Raw genomic sequence first — 11,874 nt, forward strand, 5'->3', positions numbered from 1 at the left:
TCCAGATTTAAGTACATTCTTCTGGGCTGGTAGAAAGTGGTCCTGCAGAGTGGATCTGAACAGTGTATAGGGGACTGCAGCAGGAACGGAGACATGAAAATCCCAAACTGCTCGTGGTGCGGTTCTGCAGGAGGAAGAACATGTGTTGAGTCCCCTTTAGCAGAAGCAAGGCAAACAATAATAAGCTCCCTCCTTGTGTAGTAACTTCCACTGATTTTATTAACTGACCATCGGTTGCAAAACATTGATTCAGCCATTCATTCTGAGCATTTTACCCCCCACCCCCACTCTCTTTAGAAAAAGGTCTTTCCATCCTTACAGACTCTTAGACTTGGTTCCACAGATAATTTGGACAAGGATACAATTTTAACGTGGTGTATCTCATGTCCTGTTGTAAACTGCCCAGAAAGTTTCGGCTATTAGACGGTAGCAAAATATTTTTTTTATTTATTTATTTAGTAAAACATTTCTATGCCGCCCCTTGCCGAAGCCTCGGGGCGGCTTACAACACAATAAAATACAAAAATAACAATATAAAATTAAAATTAACAATATAAAATAAAAAATATAAAAGAAGTTGCCCTGGCCAGATAAATAAGCAAAGAGATAAAGGCCTGTGGACTGGGAAACTGAGAGGGAAGCCCTGGCCCACCTTGTCATGCCCGCAGTTCTTCATTCCAGCTGCTGCCCCTTAGACTGTGCATAGGAACAAGAAGTTAGGTGGGCATCATGGTTATATGGTAGGCATTTGGAAAGATGGCTTTGGAAAGGACAGATTAAAAAATCTCATACAAGGAAAACCAGCCCAACTTACTTGCCATATGTATGAAGAGTCTGCAAGCAAAAAAGAACAGATGAAAATGCAGTAATATTCTGTTTGTGGACAGGTGTGTTTGTCAGCTGAAAAGTTCATACACAGCCCTGTGGTTATGGTGGTGCATCATCTGCACTTCTTTCCCCAAAATGTGGGGATAGGGACACTCTGTCATTGGATCCCCTCACATAAGCAGGGCATGTAGGAGCTCCAGGTCAATGGGTATGATATTTAAGGCCAGCCAAGTTAATTTGGCTCCTTGGGCAGAAGATTCCACAGTGCCTCTCACTCTACCGTAACAATATGCTGCTGAATCTTGCTGGGCAGAGACGATCTAACTACGGTAGGATGCTCAGTGATATCAAAGCCACCGAAAGGACCCAAAAGAGCAACAGAGCTGCAGTTCCCCACTAGAGCAGGTCATCCCTTATGGTGGCCAAGGCTGTTTCGATTCCAGCCCCCAGCCTAAAACCGGACTGCAGTGGTCGAAAATTGATCGCCGAGTCCTCCAAGGACGTCTGCAGCTAAACAGCCACCAGCCTGCTAATGCTTTCCTTCCTAAAAATCTGTTCCCATGCAGACAATCTTTCCTCTGTCAAAATGTAACACACTTGCATAAACACACTCGTTTTTGTTTTCTTTTCACACCTATACTTCTAGCTCTGATTAAGATTATTTTAGTGGAAACTTGAAATATAAATGGAATCTAGACATAAAATGCACATGCTGGTGAGACATCTTCATCTCAATAGAGGGCAGTGTGGCAGTCAACAAACACACTATTTTATTTTCCCAAATAAATATTCATTTCAGAGAGATGTGGATACGGAAAACATTGCAGGGCTTGATATAACCTGATAGACACCAGAAGGAGCATCCCAGTCACAGCTCTCCAGCCCCCTTCTGAATGGCAAGTGTGACAGCTTTAAGCTCACCTCTGACCTGTGGAAGAGGTAACATTGGTAAGAAGGCTTCTTAGCTGCCCCAAAGACTTGATTCTCCTCAACACAAATGAGTTTCTATGAATGGTTTGCATGTGCACGCAAAGCCAGCAGGCAATGAATTCCATCGCATACCAGATGATGCCTGCATCCTTATGAAGCCAGCTACAAATTGCACTCAGAGTCCAAGAATGAGCAGTCAGAAGCCCAATACGATAGGGAGGCACAGCCCAGATGATAAAATGCTGCAGCAGCAAGAATGGGGGGGAAGGTTTTAGAGGCCGACTGGTGCACATACACTGCTAAAAGGGGTTCTTAGCAGCCCTGCTAAGAGCACCTGCTGCTCACGGTCTCCCTTTTTGTTCACCGACCTGCCATGCAGCAATCGACGGCAGACAGCCGCATGATGGAGCATCAGATGCAAACATTAATTCACCTTTCCTCCTCAGAAAGGTCCTCCTGGCTGTTTAGACAGTATTTCCTCCACCAGTTTAAGCTGATTCGTTCCTATTATTCCTCAGCGACTAGCTTGGCACATAAGCTAGTTCTCCAATGGGTGATAAAGAGATTTAGGTATTTGCATAGTTTTAACATGTCTCCAATTGCTCCACCCTCCCCTTCCCAAAATAATAGTTGGATGATAGCAGTTACTCCTGCTAGATACTAAAAGTGCATTCAAACCTTTTGCTTCAATAATTCTTAAAGACCTTCAGTAATATAAGCCAGTGTTACTCTTCCTACATTCTAAATTGGAAAGATTCATTGCTAGCTGCACTGAGTTCTGAAGCAAAGAACTTCCCAGTTCAAACCTATGGGTGATATGGCAACCCACACCGTGGCACAAGCCATATAAGGTGCGCATTTTGCCCCAGGGCCCATGACCTGCATGACAGGTGATTGGCTGCATCACAGGTTCCTGGCCCTCTCCTCTCCTCTCCTCTCCAGGAACACCTGCAGTTCCCTTCCACGCCAGCATGTCCATAAGTTGTTCTAGCTTGCCACCACTCCTTTTACATGTTGATTTCCCCCCCTTAAGATTGCAAAAGCCACTGTCAGTTTTGCCAGCCACAAATGGTCTTCCAATGTATCCCAGGAATAAGGGCTTCCCATGGCAGCAAATTATCATCATCATCATGAAGCATTGATTTTGCAAAAATATTTGTGAAAATAGTTTTTAGAATATTGCTGCCCCTATGATTTATTTATGCCATTTTAATACTGCCCAATGGGCAGCCGAGCATTGCTGCAGTAACATGTGAGCAGCGACTGGGGACCTGGAAGTGCCTGATGGACAGAAAACGAAGTCTAATAAGCACCCACCTTGTCCATTGATCCTCTAAGGTGCAAATATGTAGATTTGTTTGTCTGTGTGTTTTGGTGCATGACAAAAAAGCTGCTGCGTGGGCCATGCTGCAAGTTCAGCCATATAGACGGCTGTTTCAGAATTAAAATGCTGGTTTTGTTAAATTACTTGGGGGATGGTCTATATCCCATCAGATTGTAGCACGTGTGGCAGGAGCGGGCTCAGGCTTCATGCATTGGAACTTGTGCCTGGGTGATGATTGGACCTTGTTTGGAATTCTCTTTTATACAATTTGGCCTTCTTGTACTGTTTGGTCTCATAATAAGGCTGGCATCACTCTCTTCAATAGCTGATTCCCAACTTCGGTCCGAACTGGAGCCAGTGAGTCTCCCCCATTCCCTCTCTCCCTCTTTCCTGTCTTCACTACTCCCATGGCAGGATCCCAGGCACAGAAGAACCTGGCAAACTCCAGTTCTCCGAGGCACCTGAGTCCAGAGAGCAAATGCCAGCTGCCCCGGAGAACTGGAGCGGAGCAGGATATTCCCCTTCTTTTCAGGCAGGCTTGATTCCGATTCCTTTTCTTCTCCTAGTGGTTGCACTCAAAGAGGCAGAATATATGAAGGCGAGACACTCTGCAGCAGGAGCATCGCCTGTGTCCTAATTACTAGTGCTAGATTATAAAGAGACTTTTATGGCTAAGGCGGGAGTCATAGGCGTCCTATGAAAACGCACACTTCTCCAAATAAGTATGTAGATGGTGAAATAGCTTTCATGGGTCCCTCTAAATCTGCTTAATTATAAATTATGCAAATATCCTGCAATCACTTTCTAATTGGTATTGTCAGCCCAGTAAATTAATTTGTATTTAATGATGTGTGTAATACTTTTGATGCAAGACTTCCATAGACTACTCAGGAGTCTTAGTCAGAGCCATCTTTTGAAGATGCTGCAATAAAGTAGATATCCTAGAATGTCCTTGACTAGCCAGCAGATTTCTGGATGACTTGCCACCTGAGTTTTGTACACTGTCTCAGCAACAGAGGGATCCTCATTAGACATGTGGGAACCAATTGCTGGGTTTCCCACCACTACCATGCCTAGCCAGCTCATGCCAGCCAGGACAAGAGTGTGTGCGCATGCACCTGTCTGTGTGCACATGTGGCTTCACTGAGGTTATCAGTTGAGTGGAATATAAATTTTGGAAATTGCAAAGTATCTATGCCACTTTTACACTGGCATAGCTTTGGAGTCCAGTCTGGAGCCCTCTTGGAGAAATAGAGGGGCTTTGGATCCAGATCCAGCAGAGCCAAAGCTGCACCCACCCCCCCAGAATGCCCTGGCTGGGGGCTGACCACCAATAGGAATGCTGCCACCAGTAGGTCTCTACCCACAAGGCTTCCTCTGGGTGTGCCAGAAGCTGCTGTGACTGAGAACTTCCCCTCCCTGTGGCAGAGCCCTGCTCATCTTAACTCCTCTCAGAGATTCACCCAAAGCGTCGCCACTCACTGCAAATTAACTTGATCCAGTTAGTTAATTCACACTCCTCATGAACAACACTGAGATAAACTGACAATACACACTGTAAAACATATTAAGAATACAAGTAAAACATATTAAGAATACACTGCCTCGCGACAGTGACACATGCGCTGGTGACTTCCTGTCTTGACTTCTGTAACGCGCTTTACGTGGGGCTTCCCTTGAAGACGGTCCAGATACTTCAATTGGTTCAAAATAGAGCTGCCAGGTTGCTGACGGGGACGGGGCGTTATGTTCACATGACTCCAGTTCTCCGTCAGCTTCATTGGCTTTCCATTGAAGTCCGGGCCCAATTCAAGGTGTTGGTGATGATCTATAAAGCCCTATACGGCTTGGGTCCTGGTTACCTGAAGGAGCGCTTACATCCATATACGCCCAGCTGCCCCTTGAGATCTGCGGGAGAGGCCCTTCTCTGGGAACCATCCGTGAAAGAAATTAGGAGGGTGGGTACTCGGAGGAGGGCTTTCTCTGCGGTGGCGCCTAAGTTATGGAATGCGCTCCCCAGAGAGGTCCGCCTGGCGCCATCGTTATTTGTTTTTCGGCGCCAGGTGAAGACCTTTTTATTTAAGCGGCATTTTAACTGTTAATATTATTGGATTTTATCTGGCCAGGGCAGCTTATTTTATATTGTATTTTTGTATTTTTAATCTAGTGTTTATATTTTTTAATTTAATATTATAATTATTTTTTAATTTATTGTTGTAAGCCGCCCCGAGGCTTCGGCGAATGGGGCGGCATAAAAATGTTTTAATAAATAAATAAAAATAAAAATAAGTAAGGTAAAGTAACCATGCAACTGTCCACCACTTTCGGTTTGGTCTGGAATTGTTATCCTTGCTTCAATCGTTATTTATGGTAAAGTCAGACAGCACTGGTGCCAAACCCTAGGATTTCAGCATTTTTCCAGCATCTCTTCTTTCATTTTTTTCTCAGACTGCAGAAAATGAGACATTGCTTTGAACCAGTGCGACTGCCAAGTAATCACCTCAGGTGTAAATCTTTCTTGGTGCTCTCTTCCACTTGGGCTTAATCAATTACACACAGAGATTCTTGCCTGCGTAGCTATGCATCAAGGGAGCATGTCAAGTCACCTTTGCTAAGCTGGAAAGACGCAGGCTGCAGCCAGATGGGTGACCACCTGTGGAAGCAGAGCAGGGGGCTGGACTCATCTGCCAAAACAGGCCCCTTCCAACTCTACTATTTCTATTCGAATTGCTTCCACATTATTTGCCCCCAAGGCACACACTACCTTGGAGGTGCTTTCCTTGTTCAGCCCTCCTTCATTTTGATAAGGGTGCTAGGAGCCCAGGACCTTTTGACCGTATGGTTCAGAGTGTGCTTTGGGGTTGGTAGGACAGCAAGAACCTCCTCCCCACCTTTGGCTCCACACCAGACACCTGCAGCCAGAGCATCTGCATGGGAGGAAGCAGATCTCAAGTTCATGCCATGCAGCAGCAGAGCTACAGGTACAAAGGAGAGATCCTACAACATTGCCCAGAGAGCAATTCCTGTAATACTGAACAGGGCTTCCTTTTGAGCAAACATTCCTAGAGCCTTCGACAAGACTGAAGCTTTGTCTCTGCCATGGGGATGAAGATGGATGAGGAGATGGCATTCCATTATCAGGTAGGAAGCATTGTTACAACTGCACATTCAGCTGCTCGTGGAAGGCCAATGCTTCAGCATCTGCCAATGCCCCTAGCACTGTCTTTTCATCGATGCAGCAAGAGCCTGCCTCAGAGCTCTCTTGTGCTAATCAGCAAATAAGCCAATTTCTCCTCTGAGCCTGCAGGCTCTTGGGTGGGAGCACCAGAAGCCTTGACAATGAAGGCTCAGCCCTTCCTTCCTTCCTTCCTTCCTTCCTTCCTTCCTTCCTTCCTTCCTTCCTTCCCTCTTTTCATCCATCCTCTGGCTCCTCCAGAGAATGATCCTGTCAGCAGTGAACCCTCTTTGCTGGGAACAGAAAGTAATTAAGTCCAATATTGCCAACTCTGATTTGCGTCAGTCATCCATTCCATTCCTAAAAAGTTTTTATTTTCAAAGCAGCCCAGTTGTCCTTTTCTACCTTCCTGTAATTTTTGCCAAAGTTGTCCAAAGTCAGAAAAGAAATCAGCCCGATCCTAAACAAGTTGGACAGCTGGATATTAACATCAGGGCAATGTGTCTGAAAGCTGTCACTTAGGATAACCTCTTGCCGCATCAGCTGCCAATGAATCCTCCATCCCAGTGACTACCTTTTGAAATTCACCTCCATGCCAACACACTTGTGGACAATTCCCCAGAAGAATTTAACTCCTCCTTGCATCAGAGCTCACTCCTTGCTCATCCCTGTTTTCACTTCCAAGCTTCTGTGAAAAATTCGCACAAGCCGTTTAGGGCTGGCTTGGGGTGTTTCAAAGAGTGCATTAGTAGCCCTTTTATTCCTCCTCTGGCTGGCAGGAAGCAAACGCATGGATGTGCCGCACGGATGGCTTGCTGTCTATTGGGCTAGCAAGAGCACAGCATTAGCATAACCAGCTTTGGCTGTGGAGAAGCTGCTTCTTTAAAAGCGTCCTAGCGAGCACCGGGTAGTTGCAGTTCCACAAGGCCGAACGTCACTGAGCAGCATAAATAGCAGGCATGAGTGAATGGGAGGATCGGGAGGGCACAGATTTCAAACCTACTTGGCTTGGGAGCACTCGCAGTGTCTCGCTCTTTTTCTGCACAACCTTTCCAGATACGCTGAGTCTTGCGCTGTTCCCTGGTGTCTACAAAGATCCTTTAGACACATGCCAACCAAGCCTTCTGTTATTTACTTATTTTCCCTTAGGAAGAAGAAAACCCATCAACTGGATTTCAGGTTTGGAGCTGGAATTTCAGTGTTTATGTTCATTTCATCTTGTGTTGCACTTCATTTGGTGACTCTTCAAAATGTGTGTGGTTGACCTGATTGCTCACCTGAGATGAAAGGTATAAGGGAAGGAACATTTTATTTGTAGTCCTTGGAAAGGATATTGTGGGGTTTTGTTTTGTGTTTCTGCTGATGCAAAATGTAAAGATAAATTGCTGGATGCGCTTGTGTGTCTGTGCTTCTTCTTAGACATGCCGACAGTCTTACTTTACCAACTGGTTGCTCAGTTCAGCAGCTCCGGAAGCAACTGTTTTTCCCATTTTTAAGAAAGTAGATTATTATCTGACTCTTTTCATTTGCTTCCCAACCTGGAAAAATACAAAACTGGATAGAAGTGAAATAGTTCTGTCCATAAACTAGACTGCTATCCTATTGAACTCGGGACCAAACCTGATGTGAGGTTAAATGCATTTGTAATGCATTTAATGCATGGGGCTGTTGTTCTTGTTATGTTAAATGTTTGCTTATTTTCTGCCCTGCTGCAGTTCTACAGAAAATACCCTTCTTGTGGGGGGGGGGGGAGGGGGAATCTCCCACTGGCACCAGTCCAGTCCCTGCATGTCTGTTTTTTATTAATGATTTTAGTCAATGAGTCGCATTGCTATCATTGTGTGCCATCAAGTCATGTCCAACTTACGGCGACCCTATGAATGAAAGCCCTCCAAAACGTCTTCTCTGCTCAGCTGTTCATTAGTTGTATTGCAAAATGAATAGTGTCCCTTTCTTATAGATATAGGCTGTCCCTTTCCGACTTAGATGCAACCCATTCAATGGAGACATGAACCCTGCGAGGCAGGTTAGGCTGAAAGAACTTCATGGGTGGATGTGGGCTGTGCAGTATTTAGTTCCACAAAAGCAACAATTTAAACGGCTGAATTAAATCAATCTGACAATCTCAAAAGTCTTTTTATTGTTTTGGAAATCTAACTGTCAAGGATGAACAAAGGAAGAGCTCCAAGGAGAGAAATATAATCAATGAAATGAAATGAAATGTGACCAGTCCAGGGGTCCAGCTAGTCCAGCTTCGTCTTTTGCCTGGCTGCTAATCAGGTAGCCCTCTCCTGTTCTGACTTCCTCTCATGTCAGAGGCAGCAGTATACTATATCACCGTGTAAATGCCTTCCCCATGCTTTGGTCTAAATCCCTTGTAAAGCATTGCATGGCAGGAGAAATCAACTTTAAATAGATGTGTGAAATTCATTACCATAAGAGGTGGTGATGGACTCTCACTCAGGAGTTCACAAAAGGACGAACAAGCTTATGGCAAATAAGCTCTATGGCCTTCCTGAGAGCAGATCCTCATTGCATACCTGTGCTGGGAGCCAGTGCCAGCTGGAGCATCTGAACCTTTTGATTAGGTCCCCGCCCCTACTTCTAGGGCAATTCCACATCATCACTGCAGTCATAACAGTATCAGTGCACACAGATTTTGTACAGTGCTTTGTCCTTAAGGTGATCATAGAAACAGAGCGAGTCAGAAGGGGTCTCCTGGGTCATCTAGTCTGACTCCCAGCTCCAGCCGACTCCGCTCATGAAATGCTTATCATATGCATGCCCAGCCTATCCTTAAACACCCTCACTGATGGGGCTTTCAATCAGAGTGCAAAGAGATGCCTTGACGAGGCAGCATGCAAAAGACCACCCAATATGCCAATTTTATTGTTATTAATATATATGTAACACTATCTATGTACATTGTGCTTTACAAAGAACAGGTATGACATGTCCAGTTTACAAGGTAAACCAGAGGCAGAAAATGGCAAAGGACGTGGGGGAAATGGAGGCATGGGCTAGCAGGGGACGAATAGGCAATGATTTCTATTTCACTTATTTTGGCTTAGTTACGCTAAGGCATAGGGATGGGAGGGATGACCTAAAGTCTTCCCAGAAAAGCTCAGCTTTGAGGTGGGATTACATAATGGAGGTGGTCACCCAGAGCTCTTGGAGGCAGTTCTGGGCAGAAAGGACAAGAGAGGAAAATTGGTGGAACCTGTTCAGTGAGCAAGAGATCGTCAGATTGCTAAAGGCAGTGGAACATGACAGGCTGGATCCCTGAATGGGATGTGCCAGGAAGTAAGTGGAGAGAGATAAGGAGGGCCAAAGCCATGGAGGGTGTTTAAGGCACAGACAGGAAATTTGCAAGACCAGGAAAGAACAAGAAACCACTGGTGACATCTAGGCAGGGAGTCACTTAGAGACTTGGCAGAAGTGATTAAATTGGGCAGGTGACTAGTGGGTGGACAAAGGTAGCAAAACTGAAGACCAGAGAAGAGATTACAGTAATATCTGAACAGGACTTTAGACACATAGAAACACTATTCAGGGTTAATTCGTTATTGATTAGTGCTAAAATGCGATTAGAGTTGGTTTTAGTACAATGTATCCATTAGTTAGAAGGCTTAGTGGAAACTTCAAACCATGTTTATTCCCACTACCTGCTTGGAGCACCAGATGATGGAATCCACCAAGCAAATATTTCACAGCTGCTAGGCAGCAAAGCTCCATGCCTTCTTCATGCAAGAAGCTGACTAATGGATCAGCAACTCAAAGTTAGAAAGAAGCAAAACTTGTAAAATAGTCCACAACCGGAAAGGTGGGCTTCCTATCAACCAGTTCATCAACCCACTGTTACAGGATTCAGAACTTTTGTGACTCTTCCCTTAAGTGATTCCACCTCATTCTGTCTGTTACGTCACTTTTCTAGAGCAAACAGTGATGTCGAAGCCGGGGAGCTGCTACAGGAAAGAAGTGATGCCAGCTAAGAAATGAACCCTTCCCTGTCCCCTCCTCCTCTTCAAGGTGATTAGCATCCATAGCTGGAACAGCAGAAGGTATGTTTAGTTAGACCCTTCTGGAGGTGATGGAAGGACCCATCTCCTCAACTGTGAGGATGGTCACAGACAAAAACCACCCACTCAGAATCAACCTCAATATCTCCTACAACACCACCTGGGATGACCTCTCCACTGCCAGTTCTATGGAGGACATCGTAGCCACCTGCACCATCGGGACTCTCCTCTCTCTCATGTGCATTATTGGGGTGACAGGCAACATCTACACTTTGGTGGTGATGTGCCACTATCTGAGATACTCTGCATCTATGTACATCTACATCATCAACCTTGCCCTCGCAGACCTCCTCTACCTTCTCACCATCCCTTTCATTGTTGGGACATATTTCATCCAGGAATGGTACTTTGGGGATGCTGGGTGCAGGATCCTTTTTAGCCTGGATTTCCTCACCATGCATGCTAGCATTTTCACACTGATGGTGATGAGCACGGAGAGATACTACGCAGTGCTCAAGCCTCTGGATACTGTGAAAAGGTCGAAGAGCTACCGGAAAGCTATTGCCATGGCCATCTGGGTAGTGTCCCTGCTCCTCACCCTCCCAATGCTTATCATGATCCAGCTAGTACAAGGGGAGAAGAACATCTGCCTTCCAACCTGGAGCAAACTGTCCTACAAGATCTACATCACCATCCTGTTCTGCACCAGCATTGTGGGGCCAGGGGTTGTCATTGGGTATCTTTACATCAGACTGGCCCGAACTTACTGGGTGTCCCAAACAACATCTTTGAAGGAGACCAAGCGGCTCCCCAACCAAAAAGTGCTCTATTTGATCTTCACCATTGTGCTGGTCTTCTGGGCCTGCTTCCTGCCTTTCTGGATATGGCAGCTCCTCTCCCAGTACTACGAACCTTTCCCTATGTCCCATAAGGCCATGAGGAACATCAACTACCTGACGACGTGCTTGACTTACAGCAACAGTTGCATCAACCCTTTCCTCTACACCCTGCTGACCAAAAACTACAAGGAGTATTTGAGGAACCGGCAGCGTTCCCTGAACAGCAGCATCAGTGGGGTCCACTCCCAGAGGAGGAACAGGTTCCAGAGAATCTCGGGGAGATCCTTGTCCACAAGCAGCCAGCACTACACTGAGACCTTTGTGCTGCCTCCCATCCCTGGAGGAAGCAGCAGCCCCTGAAGAAACCCAGCGGTCCACAAGATGCCCCTGGCCAAGAGAAGACAGCAATCCCGGAGGAGGCGCAATGTTTCGAGAGGCCCAGAAGAGGCACATGTGTCCCTACAGGGAGCAACCCCGTGGCCCCATCCACTGCTTTTTGTCTTAGTAGTAAATTTTGGTGAGCCATCTCTGTTACAGCAATTCACAAAAGCATGTAACACCTGTCAGTGTAACTTAGTGAACTAATCTTTGTCAAGAGATTCTTAAATTAAGATGATTTAGAACTATATGTCCAAAGTGCAAAGCATTCAGTGCTTGTGAACATATGTGTGCTGTATGGTTTGAGAAAGGATAAAGTATTTGTGCATTTGAGGGGAAAGGGTAGGCTGAATTCACTGGGTGGAGTTTTAGGGGTGGGTG

The 11,874-nt window shown here is 45.7% G+C and overlaps 1 protein-coding gene across 2 annotated transcripts; it reads left to right on the forward strand.

Annotated features, from left to right (window-relative positions):
• The first annotated feature begins 7,295 nt into the window (after window positions 1-7,295).
• LOC123035549 (urotensin-2 receptor-like) lies at window positions 7,296-11,485 on the forward strand. Of its 2 annotated transcripts, XM_044453885.1 has the most exons (3): window positions 7,296-7,436; window positions 8,423-8,537; window positions 10,192-11,485. In XM_044453885.1, exon 3 carries the CDS (start codon window positions 10,348-10,350, stop codon window positions 11,473-11,475), a length of 1,128 nt encoding a protein of 375 aa, XP_044309820.1. In that variant the 5' UTR covers window positions 7,296-7,436; window positions 8,423-8,537; window positions 10,192-10,347; the 3' UTR covers window positions 11,476-11,485. The 2 variants fall into 2 exon arrangements, with proteins under 2 accessions (XP_044309820.1, XP_044309819.1); XM_044453884.1 differs by lacking the exon at window positions 8,423-8,537.
• The last annotated feature ends 389 nt before the right edge of the window (window positions 11,486-11,874 follow it).

Source organism: Varanus komodoensis, unplaced genomic scaffold (genome assembly GCF_004798865.1).
Source record: "Varanus komodoensis strain SLA01 unplaced genomic scaffold, ASM479886v1 scaffold7_1, whole genome shotgun sequence".
Classification (NCBI taxonomy): domain Eukaryota; kingdom Metazoa; phylum Chordata; class Lepidosauria; order Squamata; family Varanidae; genus Varanus; species Varanus komodoensis.